Raw genomic sequence first — 27,406 nt, 5'->3', positions numbered from 1 at the left:
TGTTAGCCATTTCAGGGTTTTGCATTGCAAAGTGGCCTCTCCAGCAAACCCACGATGCTTTCCCTCCATTCTGCAGTGTTTTTAACGTAGGGTGGGTGTGAGTTTCTGGCTGATTTTGGCTTCTGGAGTGCTTTTGGGACCGGAGCAACTAAGAGTTGGAACAACGTTAAAGTTAGAATTATGACCTCAGAGTATGGGAAGGTGCAAGGGTAATAAAGATGACGCCTGGACGGAGCTGTGAATCAATAATGTGCTGCTTTCGGTGCTGAATTCGGTTTCCTTTCCGTGTGGAGAGCTGCAGACCGATGTTCCCAGCCCGTCGACCATCTGGGCTCTTTCTGCTGGTCATCCCCCTTCCCTTCGCTCCCGGAGCTGTAATTTCAGTTCCCACATTAAAAGCTATGTTTCCACCAAGTTCACAGCTGCGGTGATAAATGCTGTAACAGCACTGGAAGTGCAAGATCTCTAATTTAGGAATCATTACCCTAGAAAAGAGGCAGTAAAGAGGCCAAAATTGGTAATTACAGAGGTAATCCAGCTGTGGAGTGCATGTGCCGCTGTGGCGAGCCCGAGAGGCTCTGGCTCTGCACCCCCTCGTCATGCAAATGACTATTTGTGAGCTATCAAAGAAATACAGAGCCACACAAAACCTGATAGAAATTTCAGTAATTACTAAAAACTAAAAAGATACATTAGAAAAGGTTTGTGAAAAGTTTTTGTTCTGTGTTTTGTTATTCCTGTGGCTAAGGATATGACAGAAGAGGCTTTAATTTCAAATACTGCAGTTTTTGAGATGTGACTGACCAGCAGCAGAGCGGCGGATGTCCCACTGAATTCTCCCCAGTTACTGCTGTGTCTTTAGGCAAAGAATATCCAAAGGAGTGGTTGGTTTGAGGGTGCCTGGGGCCATGGAGTAGTTAATTAACCGTTAGTTAGCTGGTAGCTGGTGTCATCCTCTGAACTCCTCTCTCGGAGTTTTGCTGCCAGATTGGAGCTTGAACGTGCCAGCAAGTATTTTGCTGGTGAAGGAAGGAAATGACATATGAAAAAGAGAGAAAAGAGTTAGAAGAATATTTAAAACCAAAAGGAGTGGAAGGGAATAATACATAACAAACTAAATTGCAAAAATATTTTTCTTAACATAAATGAGCCCAGTTTTGGTGCTTGAAGAGCAGATGTCTGTGTTTCTAAAGTGGCTTGCTCTGGCACTAAGATTTATCGTTCGAATCATGTTATTACCGTTACTCCTAATGGGAAATTGTGTTTCAAAGTGGTACCATTGATGTTGTCATTTGGATATGAATTTTCTGTTCTCTCATGATAGCCTGCCTTTCCTCCAGTTCACCTGTGAAAACACAACTTTTTTCTTCACCTCCTGTCTTTTCGGGAGAACGACGCAGAGAGACTTGGCTCAAGAAAAGCTGGAACCCCGCTGTTGCTTCGTACGAACCCCTTCCCAGGGCAATATAGAAACAGCCTCTTGGCACCTGAGACAGTAACGCTCACTAAGAATGATTATCTATGTCTTAAAATTTAAAGGCGAAATATTCCAGGAGGATTTTCATGGTTGCCGATGTTTTCAGCTGGTGGGTCAGAGGATGGGCTGGTTCTGCAGGGCGCGGGGGTCCGGCCGGTCGGTGCGGGCAGCGGGTGACAGGGGTTGCGCTGCTGCCTCCCTGTGTGCTGGACCACTCGGCACAGGTGAAGACCCTTTTTTTTAATATTTTGGAAGCTGACAAGTGTGGGGGTGTGAGATTTATTAGGATGTCCCCAAAGACAGGGAGCAGGGATAGGAAGGGGAGTCTCCGGTGGCTTTTACTTTGCAGGGGTGTGCAAGTTGCAGTCATTGCCCCCAGGATCTCCCATTTAAATAGCTGCTGCCCAGAGGGGTAAATACATAAAATGAGCTTTTAATATCTAACTACAGCTAGAAGCTTGCATCCCATGGCATGCATTATTGCTGTATCTTTTCCTGTTCCAATAAATTGTGTCATGCATTGCATAGGAATTATTCTTGAGTAATCCATGTTCACCAACAAGTTGCTCTTTGAAATTTTTATGCTTTTCTGCCCTTAAAGAACTATTTATATTTATATGAGTTCCAGTCATGAAAAAACCCTCGCAGAAAGCTGAGCAGAATTGGTTGCCTCCCTTATTTTATGTAACTGGCAAAGAGCCAGACTGGGATTGAGGCAGGGACGTGTCTTCTCAATAGTCTGTTAAGAGTTTCTGGAGACGGCTTAAGCACTCTAAGCTACGATAGCAGTAAACCAGAAAAGCCGGTGTGGGCATACTTGGAGGTTTTGGTTTTCCTGCCCTCGCGTCACTACTCACAGAGGTGCTGCAGCTGTAGCTCAGCAGGGTGTGATAAGGTGATGCTACGCCGCGTCCGTGGGGCACCCGGGGGGTGGGAGTGGGTGTCGTGCTGCTGGGTGCCCCCTTGGCTGGGCTGGCAGTTTTCTGAAACAGATTCCATCTGCCTTTCCCTTAATCTGGAAGTAGCTGAACCTTCTGTCTTGTTTAAATTATTAAATCCTTTCCAATATTTTCCATGTACACCTACTTTGCATGCTGTCATGACATGACCAAGCCAAGTGTATCTCACAGTTTTTGCTTCTCAGCCAGCTTCTGCAGCGCTATAATTAGGGTTTTTTTCTTCTTAGTTCCTTGTCTCCAGTTTGTCACCTTCCATGTAACACCGAATTTGCTCCCAAGTATTCTGCATCTCAGAATGGCAATTTCAGCTCTTGGAGATGCTGATATCTACAGTACAGAAACTCCACGGGGAAGTGTCGGGGTTATCCGTGTCCTCTGGGGCTACCTGGGTGTTCCCCTCTTGCACCGGGGTGCCCGCAAGCCGGCTCTCGTCTTACAGCCGTCAGACCAGGTACCTCGCTTTGCGCGCTTTGTGCCGAGGAGCAGTGCTTCGGCATGGAGGAAAGGGGCATCGCTTCTGGCTCATGCATGCCTCAGTGCCTGGAGAATATCTTTGGCGCGATCTTATGAAAAGGTGGTTGTGTGCAAAGTTGTGCTTACACTTGTAAAACCTCGGGTGTTAACAGCAGTGGCGGGGCAATGCACGGCAGCACTGCGGTTTGCAGGGGGTCCGGGGCGCTCGCTGCGTCTGCAGCAGCCGAGGGTCCAGAGTCCAAGTACCGGACAGAAAGCAGACCCTAGAGCCTCTCTCTAAATATAACTATCCATATATCTTCAAAAATACCCTTCAGAGCCCTATTAATTATTCATTCTTTTTTGCCTTCTTATTTTGTAGCGTGACACTTCACATATATTAGCTGCAATCATCTAACGGGATGCAAACCGTAGTGCTAAGCATATTCACAGTGTTTCACTGGAGCTCCTTTCGTCTTCCTCATTATGCCGCAGATGCTTTAAATTCACGCGGTACGCAGTAATGGGGATGAAATTTCCCACAGTGGAACATTGCTGACTTAATGTTGCATGATGAAATAGCACAGATTTATATTTAATATTTCTTTTCAAGCAGGCATTGCAGTGCAAGATTTCTCTGCTTGTGGCTGTTTCTCTCAGTACTGCTCAGCAGCCAGACCTGGGCGTGTTTTTAAAGCTGTGGAAAATTCATATAATACTTTATACTAAGTGCCTCATACATAACAAAACATGGATTTTTAATTTTTTTCTTTTACCTGGAAGAGCTTAAGAGTTTAAAACCTGCCCGACAAACATGCCTCCAGCTGTTGCTTGATCCATGGTACCCGTGAAACCATCCCGTCTTTCCACTCTAAGTGTGTTTGTGGGTATATATGACCCATCTGAATGCGTCGGTAGCAGCAGCGGTAAGGTAAATAATATTCTCTGGGTGCCGTGGCTCAGGGGACCTCGCTCCGAGGGGAGGAGAGGCTCCTGCAGCAGCCTGAGCTCACGTTGTAATTAATTCATCAGCAAAACTCGCTGGAATTAGAGCTGTGTTCTGAGAGAGGCTTCTAATTGAGAGTAAATGGCTCATTAGCGTTGAACAGATCAACCTGAGAACATCAGTAAACACAAACAAAATAATTAATGACTTTCAGGTAGTGAATATGCTGTTCCGGCTGCGCGATTGCTCCTTGTGAAGACGGAGGTGGGACTGGCCCGGGCGTGGTTTGGAACAGCCGGATTTTGGGGATTCCAGGTGTGCCTCTAAAAAGGCCACTTCCCTGGGGTCTGGGGAGGGCGCGGAGCTGACGCACGCTGGGCGCCGCGCAGCGGGGCTGGGGTGGCCATCGCTCCTGCCTGGGTGCCTGCTGCGCTGCGTGGACCGCCTCCCCCTGCTAGACTCAAACTAGGTAAATGGAAAAAATAGGCATGTGGGCTTCAGAAAAAAATGTGTAAAATGAGCAGCAGTGGCTGCGATCCAGACAGTTATAAAAAAAAATGAACGTGCGATAGTTTGCTGGTGATTATGAAGGGAGGGGTAGGAGACTGAGGTGGTGAACCCAGCACAGTTGGGATGAAGCAGACCTTTGGGCTTTTCCAGTGCTACGTGAAATGATGCTCACGCTTGTGTTTGGTGCTGTATACTGCCCATGAAGTGCACGTATACATCACATTTTATATGACGGGCTGCGACAGAAAAGCAGCAGCAACCCAGCAACCCCTCTGTCTATTTGGTCTCAGGAGCATTGCACCTTTCAGAGGGAGAAGGATAATAGCTTGAAAATGCACAAAATGGTTTTTCATATCTCAGTGCTCAGAGAAGTGAGTAATAGACAAAAAAAAAGACCAAAAAAAAAAGGACTTAATTTTTTTGCAAATGGAAAGGAGAAGAAATACACTTTCAAGAGTATCTGGTCACGTCAGTGCACGGCTCCTGCCAGAAGCCAGGATTTTTGAGATGTAGCTGGACTTGTCTTAGAAAGTGATTGAAGTTAGCAACTTTGCTTTGCACTTGTGCAAATTTAACTGTTTTTTTTAAATGTACATAGGAAGCCTGACATTGCAGATGAAAGTCCTTCAGGGGGAGAGAGAGAAGAAGAGCTGCAGATCCTAGCAACGGGCGCTGGCAGCCGGGAAAGGGCATCCTTGAATCCCTTCCAAGAGAAGGAGTCACCTTTGCTGACTTTGAGTGGAAAAAGGAAGTTTTTTTTCCCCGGGGGCTGCCCTGCGGCAGCAGCCCCTGTGCCCTGCCCGCCGCGGTGCGGGTCCCTGCGTCAGCAGAAAACGCTCCACCCCGGGGGGTGCTGACAGCCACGCTCCAGCCCAGCTATTAAAAAACGCCTTCTTCCCCAGCCGAGCAGCAGCTAAACCTCTGCTTCAGCTTTTCTGCTAGACCAGTCTGCAGTTTGGGCTGGGCTCTTTGTTTTCTCTGACTTTGCACTTGCAGAGCAGGGTTCCCCCCCCCAAGCTGCAGGCGGGAGCCGTGTTGGCAGTGCTTTTGCCTACTGCCTGTCGTGGCATTGCCTGGCTTTCGGGCGATGAAATTGGCCTTGCTTTTGTTACTATTTTTGCTTTGCAAGGATCCGAATAGTGACCAGTAAGCTGTTGTCCTGCCGTGATGTGCAACCCCAGCTTTGCGTGCCCAGAGGCACCTGCGGGACAGAGCGGCCGGGGGGGTGAGTGCCCGCAGCTGCAGGCAGTCCTGGCCCCTCTGCCCTCAGTGCCAACTGTCCACTAACAACTGCAGATCGCAAATTTGAATTTGCGGTTCAAATTGAATTGCAAATTGAAATTTGCGATTCAAATATTAATTCAAGTTGTCCCCATGCAAGCATCCAATTATAGAATCATAGAATCATTTAGGTTGGAAAAGACCTTTAAGATCGAGTCCAACTGTAAAATCATTATTACAAAGTTGAGTATGTTAACCTTACTACTTAAAACTATGGAAACTTTGAACAATGGCATTTTTATTGAGTACTTTTCATATATGAGAAGCTGGGATGTGGAGTTTGTGGAGAAAAACTGCAAGTGACCATGCCTTCCTCAGAAAATGCAAGGCTGTGCATACAGGAGCTTGTAAACTCTTTTATTTTATTTTTTTCTCTATTTAATGTGTTCCCCACCTAACAAAGTTGTCGCTTCTCTGTGCTCTCTGCCGCACCGTGCTGCTTAATCCCCATGAGGAATACCTGGCTCGGGGTGAGTGCCTGGGGTTCGGCTGCAAGCCGCGCTGCCTGGCCGGGGACGGGCACCGAGCGTGGTGTCCCGTGAGGTGGGACCTTGTCCTCTGCGGTAGAGGTGGGTCCCTGGATGCATGGGAGCGTGAAAAGCAGCAGCATCGGTGCCGTAACAGCCGGCACGCTGTGGGTGTGCAGAGGGGAGGTGTTCCTGCGTGGCTGGCAAAGAGCCGGCGGCGAAGCCTCGGGGCTGTGCTGAGGCAGCGGAGGGGAAACCCAGAGGGGAATGCAACTTTCTCAGTTTCCTTCTTTCGTATTTGATATTATACATCCTACATGTTAACGCAAGTGCTGGCACGAAGGTGCGGGGCCCTACTTGAACATGGAAGTAGCACATTTATAATTTGGCACAAAGAGTTGTGTCCATTGGTGGGCTGAAAAGCTGTATTTCTCAAAAGAATCATAGAATCATTAAGGTTGGAAAAGATCTCTAAGACCATCGAGTCCAACCGTCAACTCAAGAAAAATCTGCAACATCTTTAAATGACTCTTCTATAGCAAAGAATGGTAATTCACACAGTCCTGACAGCCTGTTTGTGCCTGCTGCGTTGAATTTCTGAATGCAATAGTACCATGAAAGGGAGAGATTGGGGAGGGGGGTGAAGGAAGAGTGTTTTTCCATAAGGTGCTCCATGGTGGTGGTGTTTTTTCAGAGTACTTGTTGGCCAGCTGAGTGCTTTCCGGCAGCCTCTCCTCCTCCTCCATCTCTCTTGCCCATCCACCTCCATCTCTGGCCCTCCTCCTCCATCTCTCTTGCCCATCCACCTCCGTCTCTGGCCCTCCTCCTCCATCTCTCTTGCCCATCCACCTCCGTCTCTGGCCCTCCTCCTCCATCTCGCCCTTGCCCGCACAGGTCTCTCCGGCAGCCGTGGGCAAAGCCAACGCGCCGGCTTCCCTTGGCGGCGTGGCAGGTGCCCAGCCCCTTGGGTTCAACCAGTTCCACCAGAGTATTTTGGGAAGTAATTAGCAAATCTTTGAATTGGGAAAACTGTTCAGCTCTGAAATGCTTGCTAGATTTTATGTGCTCATCAAAGGCTTTCTCAATACTTTCTTGGATTTTTATTTTTCACGTTCAGCCTAAAACTGAACAAGTGATGGAAACTGGTGAAGGCTGTTCTTGAATTTGAACAGGCCTATCGTGGTGATTGCCATCTAAACATCTCAACACTTCATGTTAACTCCTTCGGCCTCATCCCGTAGGAAGGTGCGGAGACACCTCCGCAGCCCAGCGGGTCTTTTCCCAGAACAATAGCAGTATGCTGACATTTAGGATTGGAAGTGAAAAAGAATACCATACAAAATTCACAGGGAAATGTCAAAAATTTTGAAATTTTCAGAAGGAAAAGTCATGATTTTCCCCAAAATGTCAAAAAGAGCCCAGACTTACTGGATTTTAAACTGAGAGTTAATATCAGTGCAATTCGAATGTACGGAAAAGGGTTTGTATATAAAATTAGAAACTCCTCATATGGTTATTTGTACAGTACAGCTTTGAGATGTGGCTTATTTACTCTCCTGGGGTGCACATGGAAATAACAAGTACGCTGCATGACATCACATCGCAATATATATAGTCACTAATTAACCTTCACTGACTGCTGTAATAGTCTCACTCCTGTGCACGCCGCAGGAAATTATTTTCTGCTATATTATCTTCTTGATGCTTTGTATATAAACTGTAATGGAAGATGGGGCCATATGAAGCAAACAGCATTCAATAATTCTGAGCCTTATCTGCCTTTCCTGCCTTTGCACCGGGAAATGTTGGTCCTCTTTTATTTTGGGATTTTTATTTTTATTTTAATACGGGAGAGGGTTGATGACGCTGCAAATGAAGGAACAGCTCTGGAATGTTGTGCACCCGGTGATATGAATGCACCCGTATAATCTGTAGAGATCAGTCAAATATATTACCAAGGGGCAAAAATCCAACACAAAATTACTGAATGCATGAAGACGCTTGTTTAGAAGTTTGTCTGGAGGGAAGCCTAAGTTTAGCAGAGTAAGAGCTCGGTAGGTTGGGGAGGTAACGGGAAGATGCTCTGCTCACCACATAGGAAGGGGAGAACTTAGATTTGGGCGAGCTGATTTTCACATCTCAAACTTGAGGAAAGACCCCATGTTTTTTGGTTACAAGTGGTAAGGCTTCTTTACATCTTCTTTACGTGTACTATTGAGAAGTTGACCCAGTACATTAATTCAAAGAGAAGAAAGCAGTTGCCAGGTGGTCCCTGTATCTCTTCAGGTCCTTCACCCCAACATCAGCCAACTTCCACCATGGCTTCTCCAGGAGGACAGAGAAGTTGACAGCTGTCCGCCAAGGGAAAACTCACCTTTCCAGAGGGGGGCACACGGCCTGGGCACCTCCATGGTCCCACGAGAAGGGGTTATGGGTGGGTCCTCCAGGCACCTCCACGCAGAGGGTGGGACGGCCGGTACAGGAGGGGACAGAGGAGGACAGACCAGGGCACCTCTGGGCAGGATACTGAAGGTGAGCTGTCCCGTTAGCTTCTTTTTTGTCTTAAAGCTGCTCATCTGTCGGGAGCTCCAGACTGAGCCTGCCTCCAAACCACCCGGATAGAATCCCTCCGACAAGAAATAACGCTCATCCCCTGGGACCAGTCGCACGTGGAAACGGGATGCTCTCCGCTGGCTCCTGCAGGAACCCGGGCCAGGACCATGCTCCTGCTCGCTCGTTGGATTACCACTCCCACCACTGCATCCTGAGGCAGAAGGGGTAGTGGGGTCCCTTCTTTGTACGGAGGAGCCCAGGGCTGAAGGTGCAGAGCACCTCTGCGTGGGTGAAGGGCGAATGGTGGCACCAGCCACCAGCTGGAGGGCTCAGCCCACCCTTGCCCACCCGAGTTCTTCTCCCGGGCTTTCGCCTGAGGCTGCCGAAGCTGTGCCACAGGCATCAGAGACAAGAGAGCGTGAATCTTTCTGTGCTCAGTCCATTTTAAAATTGTTTTTATTAGGAAAGCATGTTGCATGGCTTCCTGTAGCCAGCACCTATGTGATAGTAGCTACAAAGCTCCGCACGCTTTCTTCTAAGGAGTAGGGGGGAAGTGAACTAGTCCCATGGTTTCTCCAAGAAAAGCATCTTTTGTCGTCCATCTTCTCTGCCTTAAAGATAACGATCAGTCGTCAGGCCAGCGCTTAGAGGCTGTCCTTGGCCAGGGACCCGCGTGGTGGTGTACTGCTGAGCGAGCCCCGTCTTCAAAGGCTGAACACCACGGTGATGGGCAACTTATTTCACTGCTCTTTGTGGCCAGGGACTGCTCAGATGGGAAGAACAAAACCCAGTTATGTCCCGCCGGCTGCCTGAGGCTCAGTCATGGCTCTTAGGAAAATTTAAGCAATTGCATTCCTGTTAATTAATGCTAAGAAACATCCTTAAAAAATATTGCCATTTCAACTTTCTATTTTAGCAGCATTCCCAACTGGTCAGACTGAGCAGAGTCTGCACAGCTGATAACAAAGGCAAGCGGTGGTGTGCACTGGGTTTTGGGACTCACACGTAGGTAGAGGTTTTTGCAGTGAAAGTACAAGCGAGAACATGGTTTTGCCTCCTCGCTAACGGCTGAGAGATGTAACATGTGACTTAAACCAAAAAGTGAATTGTCCTGATCAAAGGGAGCACAGCAAATTTGATTAAGCTTGTACCGAGCCTGTGGTGAAGTGTGTACAACACGCCAGGGAGGGAGAGAAACCTGGAATGCATGTCCACTGCCTCCCAAATGTAAATAGACGTTGGGTTAGATAGATACGCTCTACATATTCCAGAAACTGCCTGCAACACCATCAACAAATTACTGCATAAAGGTGAGAAAATCCTGATTTTTAAGGTGTTCTCCTTTCTAAAGTTTGTGATTATTCTGAAACCTCGGAAGCATTTCTGGACCTATATACAATTGTCATGAAAACCTGAAATTGCTGCCAGGAATCGAAGCCTCATGAAGAACCGTGTCTTTGCAAGGATATACTGCCTGGTTTTCCACTCGTTTTCAGGCAGCTGTGTTTATCTTCTGTGGGAGCTGCCGGGACTAAGAGCACTATTTAAAACTGCGTATTTTGGGTGGGCACCTGGCTGGGCGTTGGTTTCTCCCAGCGAAGCATCCCATTTCTCCCAGCCTTTGCACAGATGCTCTTCTTGCGGATGCTTTCTGAAAAGCTCTACCAATACTATTGCTCTCGCGGCTTTGCTGTAATTTAAGTGTAATTCTTGACATTGCAGAACAGTACAGATAACTGCTGCTGGTGCTTGGCTCCCTGTAGCAACCTGTGAGGCCGCTCCCCTGCCGAGGGACGCTCAGCACTATGCCGAAGAGCATAACTTGTTTTCTAAATACATATATGGTATATAGGTATAGATACATGGTGCAGCAAGGTGTGTCTGGTTTCCTGAAGAGACTTTTACAGCCCGAAGTCCAGCCTGACAGTCATTTCCCCCAGCACTGACAAAATTGCCTTCCCTAGGCAATTCTGCGTGCCTGACGTGTTTGCAAGAAATGCTTGTCAGCTAAAACTGAGGTCTGTGCGGCAAATGCTATGTTTAGTTCAAGGGATCTTGCGTTAAGAACTGTGCGTTAATTCTAGATACATGACAGAAGCTGTACCAGGCTGGGAGATGCTGGGAGCTCTGCGCGTTTCAAGAGCAGGACAGGTACTTTGCCGAGGGTAGATGCGGGTGGAAGAGCCGTGGCTCGAGAGGCTGGTTTAAACACAATGTCAGAAGTTATCTGCGTAGCAGAAAGGAACGGAATATTCCCTCAAAACAGAGGGTAGTGGTTTAGGGTTGTTAGGGTTGCCAGCCTTAGGCAGTCCCCTTCTCCAGGCGTTTGCTGTGGGTTTGCTGGAGGCAGCCCCTGTCCCAAAGCAGGAGGTCATTTGTCCCCCTCCCCCCTCTCTTTGGGGGCTGTCCCCTGGTTTCCAGCAGCCGTCACCCCTGGATCCAGCCCTGGGATACCTTTGGGGTACACCGGAGTACCAGGGCAGTCGGCGATCGCCGTGATTTTTAAATACCGGTACACCAAGAGAGGCCGGCAGATGAGGTCGTCGTTGTCCCTCTTCCGCGGGAGGCTCGCGGTCTGCGTGGGGCGTCTCACGTTGGAGTTCTGTTTGCAGCGGCCGGGGGCCGGCCGGGGCCGCGGGTCAGGAGCAGGAGTCACACCGGTACGGGAGCAGGTTTGCTTGCAGCAGTTCTGGGGATGAATCGATTGCCTCAAAATGTTTGGTGTGGCGAAGATATTCGACAAATTAATACGTATGTTAGACCAACAACACTAAATAAGGAAAGTTTATTTCCAAACACAGCTCCGTGTTGCATTTCATCCTTCTATTGATACAGTTCATACCAAATGGCATGTTATTTTCAGCTCAGAAATTGGCTGCCAGGTTTATGGTATATTTAAATAAGTCTCCCAGGCATCCCCTGAGAGCCTTCTCCCGCACCGTGGATGCAGGCAGGGAAGCTGGGAAGGAGGAGCCGGTGCTGCAGCAGGTCGCTCTGCGCCGCGCCGCTGCGTGCTCCCTCCGCGGGCAGCGGCGAGGAGATGCTCGTGTAACTCGGAGCCCGAAACTGCACCGACTGTGTGGCCGTATGGTATAGCACCAGCAAATGGTGCTTCTCAATATGAAGAGAAATTGTTTTTCCATCCCAGGAAGGCAGTCTCTAACATGAAATATATCTTCGTGTTTTTTTTAGGCCTGCCAAAGCCCTGAAGATTAAAGTGCTCTATTTTGGTGCTCGGCGGCATATGGCTGGGTGGGTGTATGGAGAAGCATAGGGCTGCTGAAGAAATCGTGTATTCAAAGGGAAGAGTTGGGGTTTGGGTTTGTGTTTCTTGCCTCATAATTAAAATGTTCTCATTTGAAGAGGATAATTTATTTTAAATGTCTTTTTTTTTTTCCTTTTCTAACTGACTAATTGGCAGACTTCTCTCACGTTTCATTCTAGCTGTTCCAGAGACATCCTCTGACCCCAAACAATTTTCTTCTGATTTAACAAAACAATCCTTTCCTCCTGTGTCTCTTCCCCAGCGTCCCCAATGGACAGTTACATTGTGCTACAGATAAAAACACTGCATTTTTGGCTGCACTTTGGAGCCAAACCTCCACTAATTCCAGAACCCAGCTTTTTAATTCTTACTGAAGAACTGTAGTTGCAATTTGAAGAGAAATCAGCACAGAGGCAGCTACCCCTGGCTTTTCTTTAAGCAGTGAAGGAGAGGAGGTGATTCAGGCAGCTTGGAGGTAAAGGGAAATAATTCTGATACTAAACAGGGGAAGAAAGTTGTTTGGACATTAATTAAGGATAACTGAGAACTTCTTGCTTTTAAAATTAAAGCTTGCTGTTGATGGAGCAGGCATGAAATAATCAAAGAGTGGTGATTTCATCCCTGTCCTCCGGCGTGGCCGTGGCCACTGCCGCAGTGGCCAGTGCTTGCCGCGAGGCTTCTCCGGCCGCGGTGGGTCTGGATGCCCGCGCGGAGGAGCGGGTTGAGGTTTCGCAGCCCTTCGCCTCTGCAGCAAACCCCTTTAATTAGGCCCCGCGCAGGCTGGTGCCGCGCCAGGCGGATCAGCCCTGAGCCTGGCGACAAGGGGGCTTTGCCGCGTGGGAGCCGGCACAGCGCCGCCGCGGGAGCCGGGGGCCGGGGCAGGTCCCGGGGGGCCGCCTTTCCTTACCGCCGAGGAGAACGGTCATCACGGTGGGCAAGTTCCAGCATCGCGAAATGTTGAAATGTGCCTTTTAGGGTAAGTGCTCGTTTTTATTTTTAGAAATGATTTCTCCTGTGATAGGAGTTATGCATAGACTGATGTTGAACGAAACACTTCTACTTTACAATAATTTGGGGAGCCCAGCGCTGGAAAGAGTTACTGGATTACTGAAGATGTCCTCTTGCCACGTGTCCACAGCCCTGCCAAATTTCAGCCATTTGTGCAGCGTGCGGGGCCGGGCTGGGGCTGAGGAGGTGGCCGAGGGCATCCCCACCTTCCCGGCACTGCCGCCGGCCGCGCGGCTCCCCGGAGCGGGAGGGCTCCCCGGAGCGGGAGGGCTCCTGTGCGCTTTGCCACCGCTGGCAAACCTTCTCTGTCCGAGGTTTGGAAAATATTATCAGCTACTAGCATGAGGAAAGTTATCATAGGACTGTGTTATCAGTAAAAATTACGGAATACTGGAGGCTGGAGGGGAGCTCTGGAGAGCATCCGCTGCACTTTGTCAGGGCATGGATGGGCACCTCTATTTTATGTCAGAGCACCACTTTATACGTGTTGCCAGCTCTGTGTGTGAGCATCCTGTAAATATCCCCATCCAGTGAAAACGGGTGCGCTGCCTCTCCCCGTTACCGTCCCCCTTTCCTCCCTCTATCCCCTTCCTCCTGCCCGCGCCCGACGCCGGCAGCGCTCTCGACGCATCCTAGCAGAGAGCTGCATGGAGCAGGGAATTAAATACTTCCATTTTGGTGCTGCTGCTGCTTATTCAATAACATCCCGGTAGGAGGGAAATGATGCAAAAACGGGAATGTGGCAGATGGCTCCGCAAAAAAAAACCTGCTCAAAGAAAGGAGCTGAAGGGGCTGCAATCAGCCCTGACGCACTCCTGCATGTAGGTAGAAGGGAATGGATCAGAGTCTTTCAGAATAATATGGGGGGTTTGGGTGAAAAAAAAAGAGATAATAAAAATACCAGGCCAGATTCTCAGATAGTATAAATTTCTGTCACTGCATTAAATGTGCGTTAGATGGTTCTGTTCAGGTAACTGCGCCTCTGGCTCTGTTTTTTGAAAAGAATGGAAAATACTGCTGCAGACGTCTGCGGGCTGAGCCCAGAAGGGCAGTGCTGAAGGCTGCCGTGCTTTTGGTTTTTTCCCCTTTTTTTTGGTAAGTGGCTGATACAAAAGAGGGGAGGTTAGCTCGCCTGGCAGTAGCCTGTTGCATTCCTTTACACGGGAACAGTGTTTGCATGTGCAGTGGTGCCTTGTTTTTGCGCGCAGGTTTTATGACATTTTTGAAACCTGCTATAATTTGTGCTAATGATGGGTAGCTGTGGTCCTGGTAAGCATCAAGATGAGCTGTCTGCAAGATGTCAGAAAACTATGTGTGTATGAGTGATTAAAAATTGCCTTGAGAAGAGGACCGGCTGATAAGAAAAATACCTTGGCTGTCACCGCTATTTTTTAAAGTGTCAAGATAGCTCCTGGGAGAACAGCACAGTCTGAATAAACCAGGAGGTATTTATAGTGCCAGAGCATAAACAACGCGTCTAAACTGAGTAGCAGAGCAGAAGCCTGGGTTTGCTATTCAGTGCGATGAGGAATTAAAATGTTTAGCATAAGACTGATGCCTGACTCGTGCATAAATGCGTGCATTGCGCTCCTTGGTTTGCTCTGCTCCCTTGGTTCCCTTTTGCATACACGCTTGATTTGTTTAATCTCTGACCTCCTTTTGTGGGGGCAATTTCTAGGTCTCAGTAATAAACGGTGATTAAGCATTAAATGTTCTAGAAGGGCCTGCTGCAGATTGAAAGTTCAAGAGAAATGATGCTCTCGCTTGAGGAGGTGGCCACCTTACCCTGCCCGCTGTATGGCAGACACCCTGAGCTACCCGTCACCCGCAGTCTGTCCCCGCTGTGCGGGTATTGAGTGGGTGCCCGAGGACGCGCGTGGACCTCCACTCCGGTGTCTTCTCCGCTGGTCCCGCAGGCTCGTGGGCAATGGCAGGCTCTCCGTGGTTTTTCCCACTTTTTCGTTCTGCTATGAAAAAGGGACGTGGCTCTTGTGGAGCTGATCCGTAGGGCCACTGCTTGGCTCTGTGTCTCATCCCAGGACCTGTTTGTGTCGTGATCTAAGAAACCGGAGATAAGCTTCAAGAATGGGCAGCGTATCTGGTCGCTCATTGCAGAAAGAACGAACTCAAATTATCCACAATTACCACAATCTGAACTATTTTCTTCTTCTTACCAGTGCCCTCGTCCCGCTCTACCTCTCTCCTCTAGCTCCGTGGCACCCTCCCTGGCTGTGAAGGTGACGGGCGATGTCCGTGCCTGGTCCTGGCAGGGCAGGGTGGGCAGGTTGTGTTGTGTGTCTTTAAGACTCTCTTCGTCTCTTGCATTTCAGGAAATGCCATATTTTAATTTCTCGTTAACAAAAGGTTTTTTTTTCTTGAAACGTTGCTTTAGAAGTAATCAGAAGCATTAACTGCATAAATGGCAAGGTGGCTGCCCATCTCCCTTCTACTAAAGAAGATCAGGCTGCAGAAGTACCGGTGCATTAAAGCAGACGCTGGCAGCAGGCAGCGGCAGAGGCTGGCAGCCCCAAATCGACAGAAAGTTTTATTGCCCTTCAAACTATCGTCAGTTTAATAAAAAAACACCCCCTGAAATTATGATGGGAAAATGTTAATGCTAAAAATAGCTGTTCTTTCCAAATAGATGGGAGGTGTTAGAGTTTAGACACCACGCTTTCTGTCTGCTTAGAAACCCTTCCGTCAGGCTGTGCATTTCTCAGCCGTGCGTGGTGCAGCTTGTCATTTTAACTTACATTAGTGGCAGTGAGCGTTGAGAGGAAAAGCTTGAGAGCATCCTTCCCTCCGAGTTTTGGTTCTGACCTCCCATTTCAGGCTCCCCTTTTCTGGCTTATCGCAGAACTCAGACATCCATTGGCGTTTCAGATACAGGGTGGCGCAGGGGCCAGGTGTTAACATCTGGGCATCACGCTCTTACTTAGCTAAATGTGATAAAACCAGCTTCTCTTTCCCCTATTTTCTCTACAGTCCTGGAAGAGGAAGAGATTGCTGTGGAAATCATGCCGCTCCTTTTTTTCTACAGCTGTAAATCTTCCCTTAGTCCTGCGGTATGTTTTTATATCAAGTGAGTGTGGTATATTTTTATATCAAGTCTCACATCAAGTTTGACTCCTGCCTTCGTGGGCCTTTGATTGCAGTTGTAAATTAGCTTAATTCTTAGTAATTGATTTAATATTGCTGGCTGATTAATTTTAACACATATTTTTGTGGCTTTACAGATAAACTGCAGGTTTAAGGGAGCTAAACCCCCGTCCCAAAATGCAAAGTAAAGCGCGTGAAGGGAAGAGCCACCCGCGGCCTCTTGGGGCCGGCTTAGGTTCAGGCATTTTAACATGCAGGGCTCTAGCTCTTAAGAAGAAAAAAAGAAAAAAAATCTGACAAAATATTAGTGTACATTTCTTGTATTTGTGCATTTTTGCCAGTAGCTTTTGCTGGAGGACTTCTCTTTGCTCCCGTCCTGGCGGGTGGGATGCCAAGACGCCCCTTTTTGGTGCCGTTGGGATGATGCGCTGTTGAGTCGTCGTAATGCCAAAATAATTATCTCTTTCCCCAACTGGTTAAGATTAACTTTTCCATGTTTCCACGTTAAGAAGGACACCTTCTGGTGTCCCTGCGCCCAGCCCTTGGCCAGCAAATTGCAGCCCAGAAACAGAAAAAGATTTAAAGGGAAACTTCTGGCATTACCTTGGAGAGAGAAAAGAGCCATATAACCTTTGTGTGCCTAAATTGCTTCTGGAGACTTTCACGGGGGGGCTGTTAAAAGCTTATTAGTGATCTATGGTTTGTCAACTATCAGCCAACTTCTGTAATAAAATGTAAGAGGGCCATATAAATAACAGCACGCCTGTGATTTTTTTCAAGGCAGTATATTGCGAGTTCTAGAAACTGCCTGAATACAGCCAGCTCCATCTGGGTACTTTAGAAATTTAGAAATAATTTGAGGGTTATTATCGGATAGAATTAGTCAAAGCACTTATTTACAGATTTTTTTTGTCCTCCATCTGCCCCCTTATTAATCCGGGGAGGCAGCTCTCGGCTGTGCTGACGGCGAGTCACCGCGGTGGGGTGCTTTGTATTGTCACCGCTCTCTGGCCGCTTCAGGAGGGACCCTGTACCTGGGAACTTTAGGACACGTCTAATCTGTCTAAAGCCAGCACTAACCACAGTGATGACTGCAATTGAGCTCAGGCTTACCGAGCCAGCGTGGGGACCGAAGGCAAGTGTGCTGGTGACAAAGGACAGGTTGTCCACGTCCCGCTGTGTCCCATACCTGCAGCGGTGGGGACATCACGGCCAACACACACGGGACGGGACGTTGGGCGATGCAAGATGGTGCTGGATTTTTGGTGGGTTTGGTGGCAACAACCGTTGTCCTTTGGGATGCCTTCGCCTTCCTGAGGAACTGGCCTTACCCTGTAGCATAGCTAGAAGCTATCAGGATCGTTAACGGAATTATTAGGATTTCAGATGCCAGGGAATTCTGACCCCAGCATCATCCCAACGGCACCAAACCTCCTCTGTGTTACGTGTTTATTGAGCGAGCACGCTGGGAGCGTTGCACAACCCTGTTTCTTGCTGGTGTTTCCTGGAAAGGGAATATTCAGTCTAAACCTGCCGTAGCCGGAGACGGAGAAAAATAAAAGCTTAAATAGTCTGCTGCTTGGCTGAGGGTGGGATAATTGCATCCGCTTTTTCAGCCCGGCTAGGGCTCTAAAACCAAGAGTTCTACCTCATTAGAAATAACAACTTGTAATTAATAACTTATGATAGGACAGATAGATGCATTTTTCTCCAGTGATAGCACTTGCTTCAGATAGAGTGAATGCTGAAAGGAGAAGGCATGATTATTTAAAAAAAAAATAAAAGATACTTTCATGTCAAACTTGAGGAGAAAAATACGTCGGTTTAACCCATGCTCATCCTCCAGGGCTGCTCTGCTGTTATTATTTAAGGAAGTTAATGGAAAATTTTCCCAAATATGCATGGCTGGGATTTTCCTGTGTTACGGACTGTGGTGTTATGTGCCAGACTCCACAGAGGGATGCCAGATCACTATGGGTGGGTGTAAATGACTGAATTTAATCAGTAGCAAAATTTCTAATAATGTCTGATACTAAAGCTCTCTCTAACACCATTTCAGCCTCTGCCTGTGAGGAGATGAGTCCCAAAACTTTGCCCTTCCCTTCCTTTACGCTCATTATTCATAATACTTTGAAAACAGAGTCAGCTCCTGCTTTCTGCAGAAGGAATATGATTCCTGGAAACAGCGAGAGATGATCTGGGTAGGGGTGGTCCCAAATACGCAGGAGGGAGGTTTGTGAAAGGACGGGGTTTTCAGACAAAACAGCATTGCTGGCCCCCGTAGCAGCAGTGCCCCTGGGTGAAAATCTCTTCCCTTGGACATAGCGAACAGTGGTTTTGCAGCCTCTGTTTCTGAAATAATAGCGAGGGGTTTTACCGGACGTTTGGTTTGGGTTTCGTGCTGGAATATGTGCATACGTGTCCCTCTTTCTCAGGTGCGTTGTTGCAATTTGTATGCAGGCAGAGCTTTGCCAGCGGCCGTTAGCAGCTCTGGAGAGCGCTGTGTGGTGGAAGCCTGTGGTAGGAGTGAGGAACAAAATGCATCGAAACCTTCTATTTTGACAAATGGATGGCTTTTTAATTATATGCACTGCATACAGCGTGTTTGCTTCCAAACGAGAGTTTAAAATTTATACTGCAAATGAATATTAATATTATAGACAACTTGGTAAAATTTTAACAGGCCCGTTAACATGATGAAGGCATCGGAGGATCTGCTGGCCGCGTACCCTGCTGATGAATAACTTCTTAGGCAAAAAAAAAGCACAAAACCCCGAAAAGCCTTTCATATCGACAGAAGGAGAGGAAGACTTCCTAGCCCGACGTTAATGGCCTGGTCTGTTGGAGGCTGTGGGGTGCGAGCCCGTGCCCACCGCAGCCTGCACCCCCCGGGTCGGTGTCCCCCCGCAGCCCGACCCCGCGCCTGCCTGCGCCTCCTGCTGCTTTATGCACCTTAGTGTTCAAAGGTCAGAGAGAAACTATGTCTGCATTAAAATAAAAGGCCTATATTTATCTGAGCATAAATGAGTGGAAAATAATCCTGAGGTAGTTATCAAGAAGAGCTGTCGATGGTGGGTTGCACCCAGGTGCTTTTTCTATGGGAAAACGAGGAAATACCCGCTGGTTTTCGGTTTGGTGCTTTCCCGTCCGGGCACCCTGTGGAAGACGCAGCTCCTGGTGCAAGCCAGGGGAGAGCCGAGCCGTGGGCGATGTGTTTCCCCCCAGGCTGATGCTGCGCGCGACGTATGTTAGTAAAACGCGGTTAGTTTTACCCTTGCTGTGGGGAGCAACCTAACGGCTTTTGGATGCCCTGAGCGAGACGAGGTGCTGCCGGTGCGGGGTGTACCCGCTGTTACTGTTCTGGCTGGCAGCCCCGAGCGCCGTGCCTCCCCCAGGTGCCGTTGCCAGCTGTAATTCTCCCAAAGGAGACCGTGCGTTGGGACACTGGCGAAGAGCTGCTGCTCGTTCTGGGCGAGGACGTGGATAATGGCTCCGGTCGTCAAGTGCCTTCTGCAACTCCGTCGTTACTGCTGTAATAATGCAAAGGAGATGGTTACAGCCGGGGCTGTCGCGAGCTGGCTGCTGGAAGCGTGTAATAGCAGAAAGGCATTGCAAAGCTCATGGCCGGGGGGCTGAGGCTTTGCTGAGAAAACGGAAAGGGAAGGAAGAGCCAGGAAACGCAGCGGAGCTGGAAGAAAACCTGGGAATTGATTTCTTGTCCAAGGGCTTCTCAGAGCACATTAGCACCTTTTAGCATCATCTGCTTAGCGTGACGGGTATTCCCTATAATGACGAGCGTATTAGTCTCATCCTGAGAGGCTATTAAATAATTTGCACCCTCGGGTTTGTTGGTGAATAAGAAAAATCATATACCTGCAAACGTTTATCTCTCAGGTGAGCTCACAAAGGGTTACATCAATGCAACAAAACGTGAAGCTGATCTTCCTGAGATTCAGCTAATACATTTTTCGATAGTAAGCAGGTATAAAATTCCTCCTTTGAAGGCCTACCGGCAGCAGCAGGTTTGGTGGACGGCAGGGTGAGAGACTGGGGGATAGAAACAGCACGGCGGCTGGCGGGGATGGGAGAGCCTAACCCGGCGGGTCCTGAGCCCCGCATTGCCCTGGGCGCGCAGCATCGGCCATGGGATCGCCTGGGGATGCGGATGGGGATGCGGATGCAGGTGGCGGCCGGTCCTGTGCGCTGGTCCCCTTCCCCAAGCCCTGGCAGTGTTGCTGATCCACGCGTCCCCCCCACATCCCTTGCTACACCCCCCGTGGCATTTTGATAATAATTCTGTTTTTTCAGTGTTGCCAATGCAAAGAAAAAGCCGTGCAAGTCATTTCCCTGCAGCAATCAGCTCTCTGCAGAGCAGCGTTGCTGTGGCCGGGGTGGCCGCCCCGGCGGCATTCCCACGGGATCATGCCGGCAGTGCGGCTCCAACCCCCTCAGCAAAGCCTGCGGCGCAGCGAGGTCGACAATTAGCAACTTTTCTATACAGAGAGCTTTGCGTTTTAAGCAATTTGTTATCAAAACGTAGGTCACCGGAGTTAACCAGCCATCTGCTTCACAGGCACCGTATTCCCAATTCCAAGCGCGGCTCCTGCATTTGCATGCATTATTAGAGGCGTTCGTTCGCTAATGAGGTCTCCTGCGGAAGTCAGGTCTGAAGAAGCAGAGGGGGAAAGGTCTGGGCTTTCGCGGCGAAGGTGCGGCTAATGAACAGCTGCAGAGTAAGGGACACAGATGGAAGAAGTACTCACTCTAATTACCATTTTTCTAAAAATTGCAGGTTTTTTCTAAACCCATTAGGTGCATGATTGCTTCCACTACACTTAGTAAACAGAATTGAAACACATGGTGACCGGGTGAAAATGCATCATAAAAGATAAAATGCTGCCCTGCCCGAGCTGCGGGAAGGGGGTAGGGTTGCTTGGCCCCGGGGTGAGCTCCCCCAGGGGTGTGGGCTCAGGGGAGCCGCCTGCGCGGGCGGGGGAGCGGCGTTCCGTGCAGAACCACCCCTGGGTTCTTACCTTTCTCCAAAGAGGTAAGACAGAAAACTGAGTTTTACATCTTGTGATAAACGCAGTCTTAGTAGCAGTAGAAATCGCTATGCAAAACTAAACCTTTGATTCCATTACCAGTAACATAAAGTGTAATAAAATTTTATTTTTCTGGCTGTATGTCACCAGGGGCGTATCCATCCCCCGCTCCCCCTCGCTACAGCCCCGCTATCGTTTTTCTTGTGCATTCCAAAGTTTCCTTTAATTTTCTCCTGACTTAAAGGCATTCTTGCCAGCTAAGCAGAGGATGCGTTTGCAGAGGTAGATTTGGCTTCCTGAAAACCAGATGTCATATTTCCAGTTTGCTATACTAGGATAAAATGTCAGGGTAATTCTATTTACAGATTGCTACCATTTAAAAAAATAAAAAAAAGAAGCAGCAGGATTTCTTTTAGAAGCCTCCAGCGGTCCACGGTCATCATTTCCCTCTGATTTCCGAGGTCAGATGGGTCACCGGGATGGCCAAGTCTGGGGGCTCAGGAGGACTCTTCTGCACGGTGGGAGGCGGTGGAGGAAGAGGAAGGGCAGTGTTGTGCCTCTTAGTCGTATTTCTTCTTCCCTGCTAATTTTTTGAAGCTTGGATCTCAGCCTGGCAGCGACGGATCTGTGAGCAGATTGCTCGTGAAGCCCTTTAAGAGGAATAAATATATTTTTTAGGACATACCTACTGCTCGCTGGTGGGTTGGAATGCACTGACGCGGGCTTGGTTTGTGCATACGATGCATAAAGCGTAGGGTCTGGTTTTGTATGCATTGGTCAATGTAATGAAAATATGGAGTAACTTAGTAATCCTTTAAGATCCTGACAAGTCCAACTTTACAGTTAGCAGCTCTTGCTAATTTAATCCCGGGGTTATCAGTTAGCCCTGTTGTTGTTTCCCTTTGTCAGCAGCACCTTCAAAAGGTGACTTCACCTAACAGTAGATGTGACTTACTCAGTTACACTCCTGCCTTTATGGTTGGCTCCTTTCACCTTGAGGATGACAATTTAATAGCTACTGTGTGTAAATGGTAAGCATGCCAATGCCTTTTCTTTTATATGTTTAAAAACATAAAATATGTTTCACTGAAACGTTCAAAAACCCCTAAGATTTACGTGCATCCACAATTGTCCATAACTGGTGAAAGTTTCTCTCCCTTGCTCGTTGCAGGGATGACGTGCCAGGCCAGGACATCCTATACCGAGGACGAGGTGCTCTGGGGTCATCGTTTCTTCCCTGTTATCTCCTTGGAAGAGGGGTTCTTTAAAGTCGATTACTCCCAGTTCCACGCGACGTTTGAGGTCCCCACCCCACCGTACAGCGTGAAGGAGCAGGAGGAGATGCTGCTCATGTCCTCTCCCTTGATAGCGCCCGCTGTGAGCAACAGCAAGGAGAGGAATAACTCGGTGGAGTGCCTGGATGGTCTCGACGAAGTTGGCACCAAACTACCTTCAAAACTGCAGAAAATAACCGGGAGGGAAGACTTCCCCAAAAAACTCCTCAGGATGAGTTCCACCACCTCGGAGAAGGCCTACAGCATGGGGGATTTACCCATGAAACTCCAGCGGATCAGCTCGGTCCCCGGGAATTCGGAGGAGAAACTGGTGTCTAAAACCACAAAGATGATGTCGGATCCCATCAGCCAGTCGGTGGCCGACCTGCCGCCCAAGCTGCAGAAGCTGTCGGGCGGCGGCAGGATGGAAGGGAACCTTCCACCCAAACTGCGAAAAATGAATTCGGATCGGTTTACATAACCCGACGGGACTTGTAGCTATCGTTTAGAGCTTGAACTGCTACTGGCAAGGGCAGCGCGGGCGGGAGAGCGGGCCCTCCACCAGCCGTACGTCTGCTAAACTCCGTGGTCCCCGGCGCGCCGGGAGGCGGGAGCGTCCCCGCGGTAGCGGCGGCTGCCCTGTAAGTACGAACGACGGGACGATCGGCGAGCTGATGTTCGTTGGCATGTAGTATCACAACACGCATGCAATAATAGTGTGCAATTTTTGCATATAGTTTTATGGCATGACTCCTACTATATTTATACTGTATATTCTGAAAAATATGGAAAGGGGCGTTCCTTCCCCCTGTATTTCTTAAGAGTAAGTAGTAGGTAAAACATGCGAGTGGGTAACCTTCAGGGTAAGTTATACTTTGATTTGAAAATGTTTTTTTTTTTTTTCTGATGTGGATCGTGATGTTTCGTTCAACAAAGTAGTTATGGTGCATGTCTTTTTCCTTAAAAGAAGGTGTATTAGTTAATTCATAACACCAAATCTGCTAGCCTTAAATTAACTGCTGGTTTCTATTTTGCTTTAACATTTTCTTGGGGTTTCTTTTCCTGCATCTAGGCTACTGGAAAAAAATTGAAATGTATTTCGTAAGGCATTGTTTAGAGAAGAAACTTGTATTAATAAGCCTAGGCAAAACAATAAATAAATGAATAAAATTCACACTTTAGATACGATTAGTAAAAATTTTTTTAAATCTTTGTGATTTATAATATATGTACAAGAAAACCATTTTAAATAAGCAGGACATGCTTGATTTCTCATGTTGATAGAATAGCTAAACGCGAAAATAGCTGAATGTCTCCACGAAGCCAAGCAGGCATTTATTCTGGAGGAACTGCACCCCAGAGGCAGAGTCACAATTCCCCCGAATTCCGCGGTGCCCGGGTTTCGCTCCCTCTTGCTTTGATGGCCCAGCTGGGCCAGCAGCGGTGCAGGCGACGGGTGCCTGAGCCGCCGTCTCGCAGCCGGAGCGGTGCGGAGCTGCCGGTGGCATCGCTCCTTACTGCTTTCTCTGGGGTGCAAACAACGTTTAAACGTGTTCTTAACTGAAGTTGACCCTGTGGGTTTCAAAATGAGTAATACTTTGTATAAATGCTTGGTTTGGTATCCTTCTGTGCTTGCGTTTGGGTTTCCTTTTCCATCTCGTTTCGCTCCGGTGGGCTTGAGCCAGGGGGGCTGGGTGTTGTGCGGGTGCCCCCGTCATCGTGGCTTGCGGTGCTGGAGCACCCCGCGCCGCCCCGGACCCTCCCCAAAATGCTGGAGGTTGGCTGTCGCGGTGCCCAGGGACACCCGTGGTCTGTGTTTGGGGGCCAGGTCGCGATGGCTTCTCGGGGGCTCCTTCTTGGAGGAGGAGGTCTGGGCGAGAGGGAGCGATGGTGTGGGCGTCAGAGAGCCAGGTACAAAAGCCACCGCCAGCAGCGGCTGGGAAAAGGGCTCCGCGTGACGTCGTCCGTGTGTAAAACCCTTGAGCCCACAGCCGGGTGGTCCCGGACACGGACACGCGTGGGTCAGGAGGTGCACACTATGGACGGGTGCTTCTGGACCATCCTGCACGAATGGTGACGCTTGCTATGTAATTAATAACAACAGATCTGATAATCTTTGGGGAAAAAAATTGGTTTTGTTCTAAATGTTGGCCTGCAATGAGAACTCAGAAACGCAGCATGCTGGAGGGTTGGCCGAGACACCGCCGCGGCTCAGTGCTTTCTCTGGAAGTTGCAGTGTATGACCCGTCAGCTGTACACCCAAGGACTTTATACCGACTTCCAAAGTTTCTTTTCATCGTTTATCATGATTTTTGAGTGGCACTGCATGCTTTGGACACCTTTGGCTATACTTCAATTCTCTGCACGTTGTTGTTGAAGGGAAGGGTGCGTTGCTCGCTGATCCTGTGCTCGCACGCGCGCTGAGCAGGTTGCTGATGCGGCAAGGTAAAATCTGGACTTCTTTTCCCCCGTTTGCTAACACGTCCTCAGGTTGTCTTGTAAAATACTGCTGGTTTTTGTACCACACGTAACTCTTCTACCAGTCCTTGACTGACAGCAAAAATAGCCGTGTACGGTTGCCAGGGGCCAACAGTAGAAACACCACCAAGCCAAGCCAGAGAGCCAGGAGCATTAATCGGCATGTAGACACTCGGCCAGCGGCACAGCCCCGTGATGGGTCCTGCCAGCAGGCCTGAGCAGATCGGTCTGGTTTGGAAAGCAGGGTTGCAGCAGCTTGACCTCCCCTCAAACTCCCTTGGTTTATTCGGGTGGGTGAGGACCACTGCCTCCTTCCCGGGATGCTGTGACCCAACCAACCCGCTGCCGTTCGCGGACACTGCTGTGGTGCTGGTGGCCCCGGTTTTGTGGCTCTGCAAGGTGGGGTCCCCCTCCCTGGGACATGGGGGTCCCACCTGGGGGCTGCCCATCTTTGGTCTCCCACCCCCTGAAGCGCTCGGCGTGGGGGACGGCTCGTGGTCCGGTTGACTTTTCTTTATGGAAAAGTGAAGGTGACGTGTCCGCAGAGTGGGAGCAATGGTGTTTCACCAGCCGGGCCCCGGGGCCACCAGCATCCTCCCTCCCGACAGCGGCGGGAGGGTGCCTGGCTGCCCGTGCCCTGGCAGGGCGGCTGCGCAGCGCCTGCAAATCCTGCCTGCGGGAGAGCCGGGTGGCGGTTTGCGTTGGGAAACTTTGGGTTGAATCCGTGTACGAGGTTGAATTAAGTAGGAGCAGCGTGCATGTGTTCTACAAATGGAACTTAAAATAGGTGGCAGGGAGAAGTGCCGTAGCTGTAAAATACACTGGCAATCTGAGTGGCTGCAGCTCACTCAGTAGCCTGTATAAAAAGAAAATCTGAAAGTATGTGAAACACTGGGAAAGTTAAATTAGTGCCATAGAAAATATTAAGTTATGATTAACGGAAAAGTTTGATTTTTTAAATCAAAATATGCACCTGTCCTTGCTGGACGCAAGATTTCTGAGGCTTGTGGCTTGTATTGCAATGCATTACGTACGTTAAGGTGACAATATATGCGTCTTTCAGTAACAAGAGTGAAAGTACAAACATGGATGATAACTTTCTTTAGTTATTCATTTTAGGAAGTTATTTCTGGTTAATATTTCATTTTTATTGGCGTGGCCACTTTTTTTTTCTTAATTAACATTTTAGCCCAGCCCTAACGCTTATGCTAAGAAAAAGTAACTGTTTGATTGCACAGCAGGTCTGTGTTCTCTACTGCTGAATTTATGCTTGAATTATATTGTAAATTGTACATATTCAAATTAGAATAAACTAAATGCATTTTCTGGCATGCAGTCTATACCTGTATAAATGTACAAGTTTATTTGAATTATACAAAATAACAAACTCTTGTATTCATTAATACTGCAAGCTCAGTTTTATTTAAAGCTATATTAAACTTTCAAAAATTGTTCGGTTTAAACGTGTTTGTCTTTTATCCAGTCCACCTTTTATTACTTTAATAAATGACTATGTATTCAAGTTGTTTAAGGGCTTCTGATTTCACATTTAGTGTCTGCAAAAGGCCAATCTCTCGCTTGCTCTTGAAAGCAGCAAAAATAAAACCCCAGTTTAGTTGAGCTGCACTTTCAGGGTCTTTGGAGGCGGTCTGGCTGAGCCAGCCCCAGAAAGGCCGGGTCAGGGGTCCGCAGGCTCCCTCCCGACGGACAGCGAAGAGCCGAGCCCAAGGTACGTGCTGAAAACCGGTGGGCTCTATAATTCAGGCAGCCCCGATATGCCAGTGTCCTGCTGAATTTTTGAACTTTACCTTAATTTAGGAACTGCCATTTCCTCTGTAGCACAGAGGCTGGGGAGCTCGCTTGCTCTCTGCACAGAGAAGTAGGAATTTTTATCGTTGCCATCTCCCCCGTCCAGCCCCAGGAATTAAAGCTCCAGAAATCAGAGGCCGTCAGATCTCCCCCCGTTAGAGCAGACCTTCCTCTTTGGTTTTTACTACAAATTGCCCCGTTAGTGGCTGGGTATCACCATGCTGGGTGGGCAAAATATCTTCTGTGCCAAGAAAATAACGGTAATGATGACAAGCTGTGTGACGATGGCTGACTTTTTAACTCCTTCCCCTCAAGAGGCTGCTGAACGAAGGTTACTAGAACATAACCATATTTTGTTTTCCCTAGTTAACTGCTTGCCTTGCTCTGAGTCCCAACCTTATACTGCTGGTCCACCGTGCGCTTGCCCCTATATGGTAATATAGATACATTTTTTCCGTACTGTTAGAAGTGATGAGATAGTAAAAGTTGGAGATTTCTTTGCGTGCTCACGCACCTGGTTTCCATTCAGAGTTTTATTCTCGTCGTTATTTCCACACCCCCTGTTGCAGCATAACTGGAGTCACCCAGGAGGACCTGTATCGGCTAGCGGATATCCCGGCTTGCGAAGCGCATCCCTGGGGAATGGAGGAGCCGTCCCGCTGCTGCCTGTGTCAGGAGCGCTGCAAACCGAGGTGTCGGAGCTGCGCTCGGGGCGATGGAATTGCCGCCCGTGGCAGAACAAAGAGGCACAACAGCACGGGGCTGTATCCATCATCCCACGGCAG

The 27,406-nt window shown here is 48.7% G+C and overlaps 1 protein-coding gene across 1 annotated transcript in view; it reads left to right on the top strand.

Moving 5' to 3' along the window:
• The window catches only part of KCNJ3 (potassium inwardly rectifying channel subfamily J member 3), a 56,402-nt gene extending 30,136 nt beyond the window's left edge, over window positions 1-26,266 (top strand). Inside the window, exon 3 of the mRNA XM_075152625.1 lies at window positions 22,232-26,266. Within this exon, the coding sequence (XP_075008726.1) occupies window positions 22,232-22,815 (584 nt within the window). The 3' untranslated portion in view covers window positions 22,816-26,266. The remainder of the gene's footprint in view (window positions 1-22,231) is intronic.
• The last annotated feature ends 1,140 nt before the right edge of the window (window positions 26,267-27,406 follow it).

The sequence above is a fragment of the Calonectris borealis genome, chromosome 6 (genome assembly GCF_964195595.1).
Source record: "Calonectris borealis chromosome 6, bCalBor7.hap1.2, whole genome shotgun sequence".
Taxonomy (NCBI): domain Eukaryota; kingdom Metazoa; phylum Chordata; class Aves; order Procellariiformes; family Procellariidae; genus Calonectris; species Calonectris borealis.
This window is presented reverse-complemented; position numbering and strand designations above follow the sequence as displayed.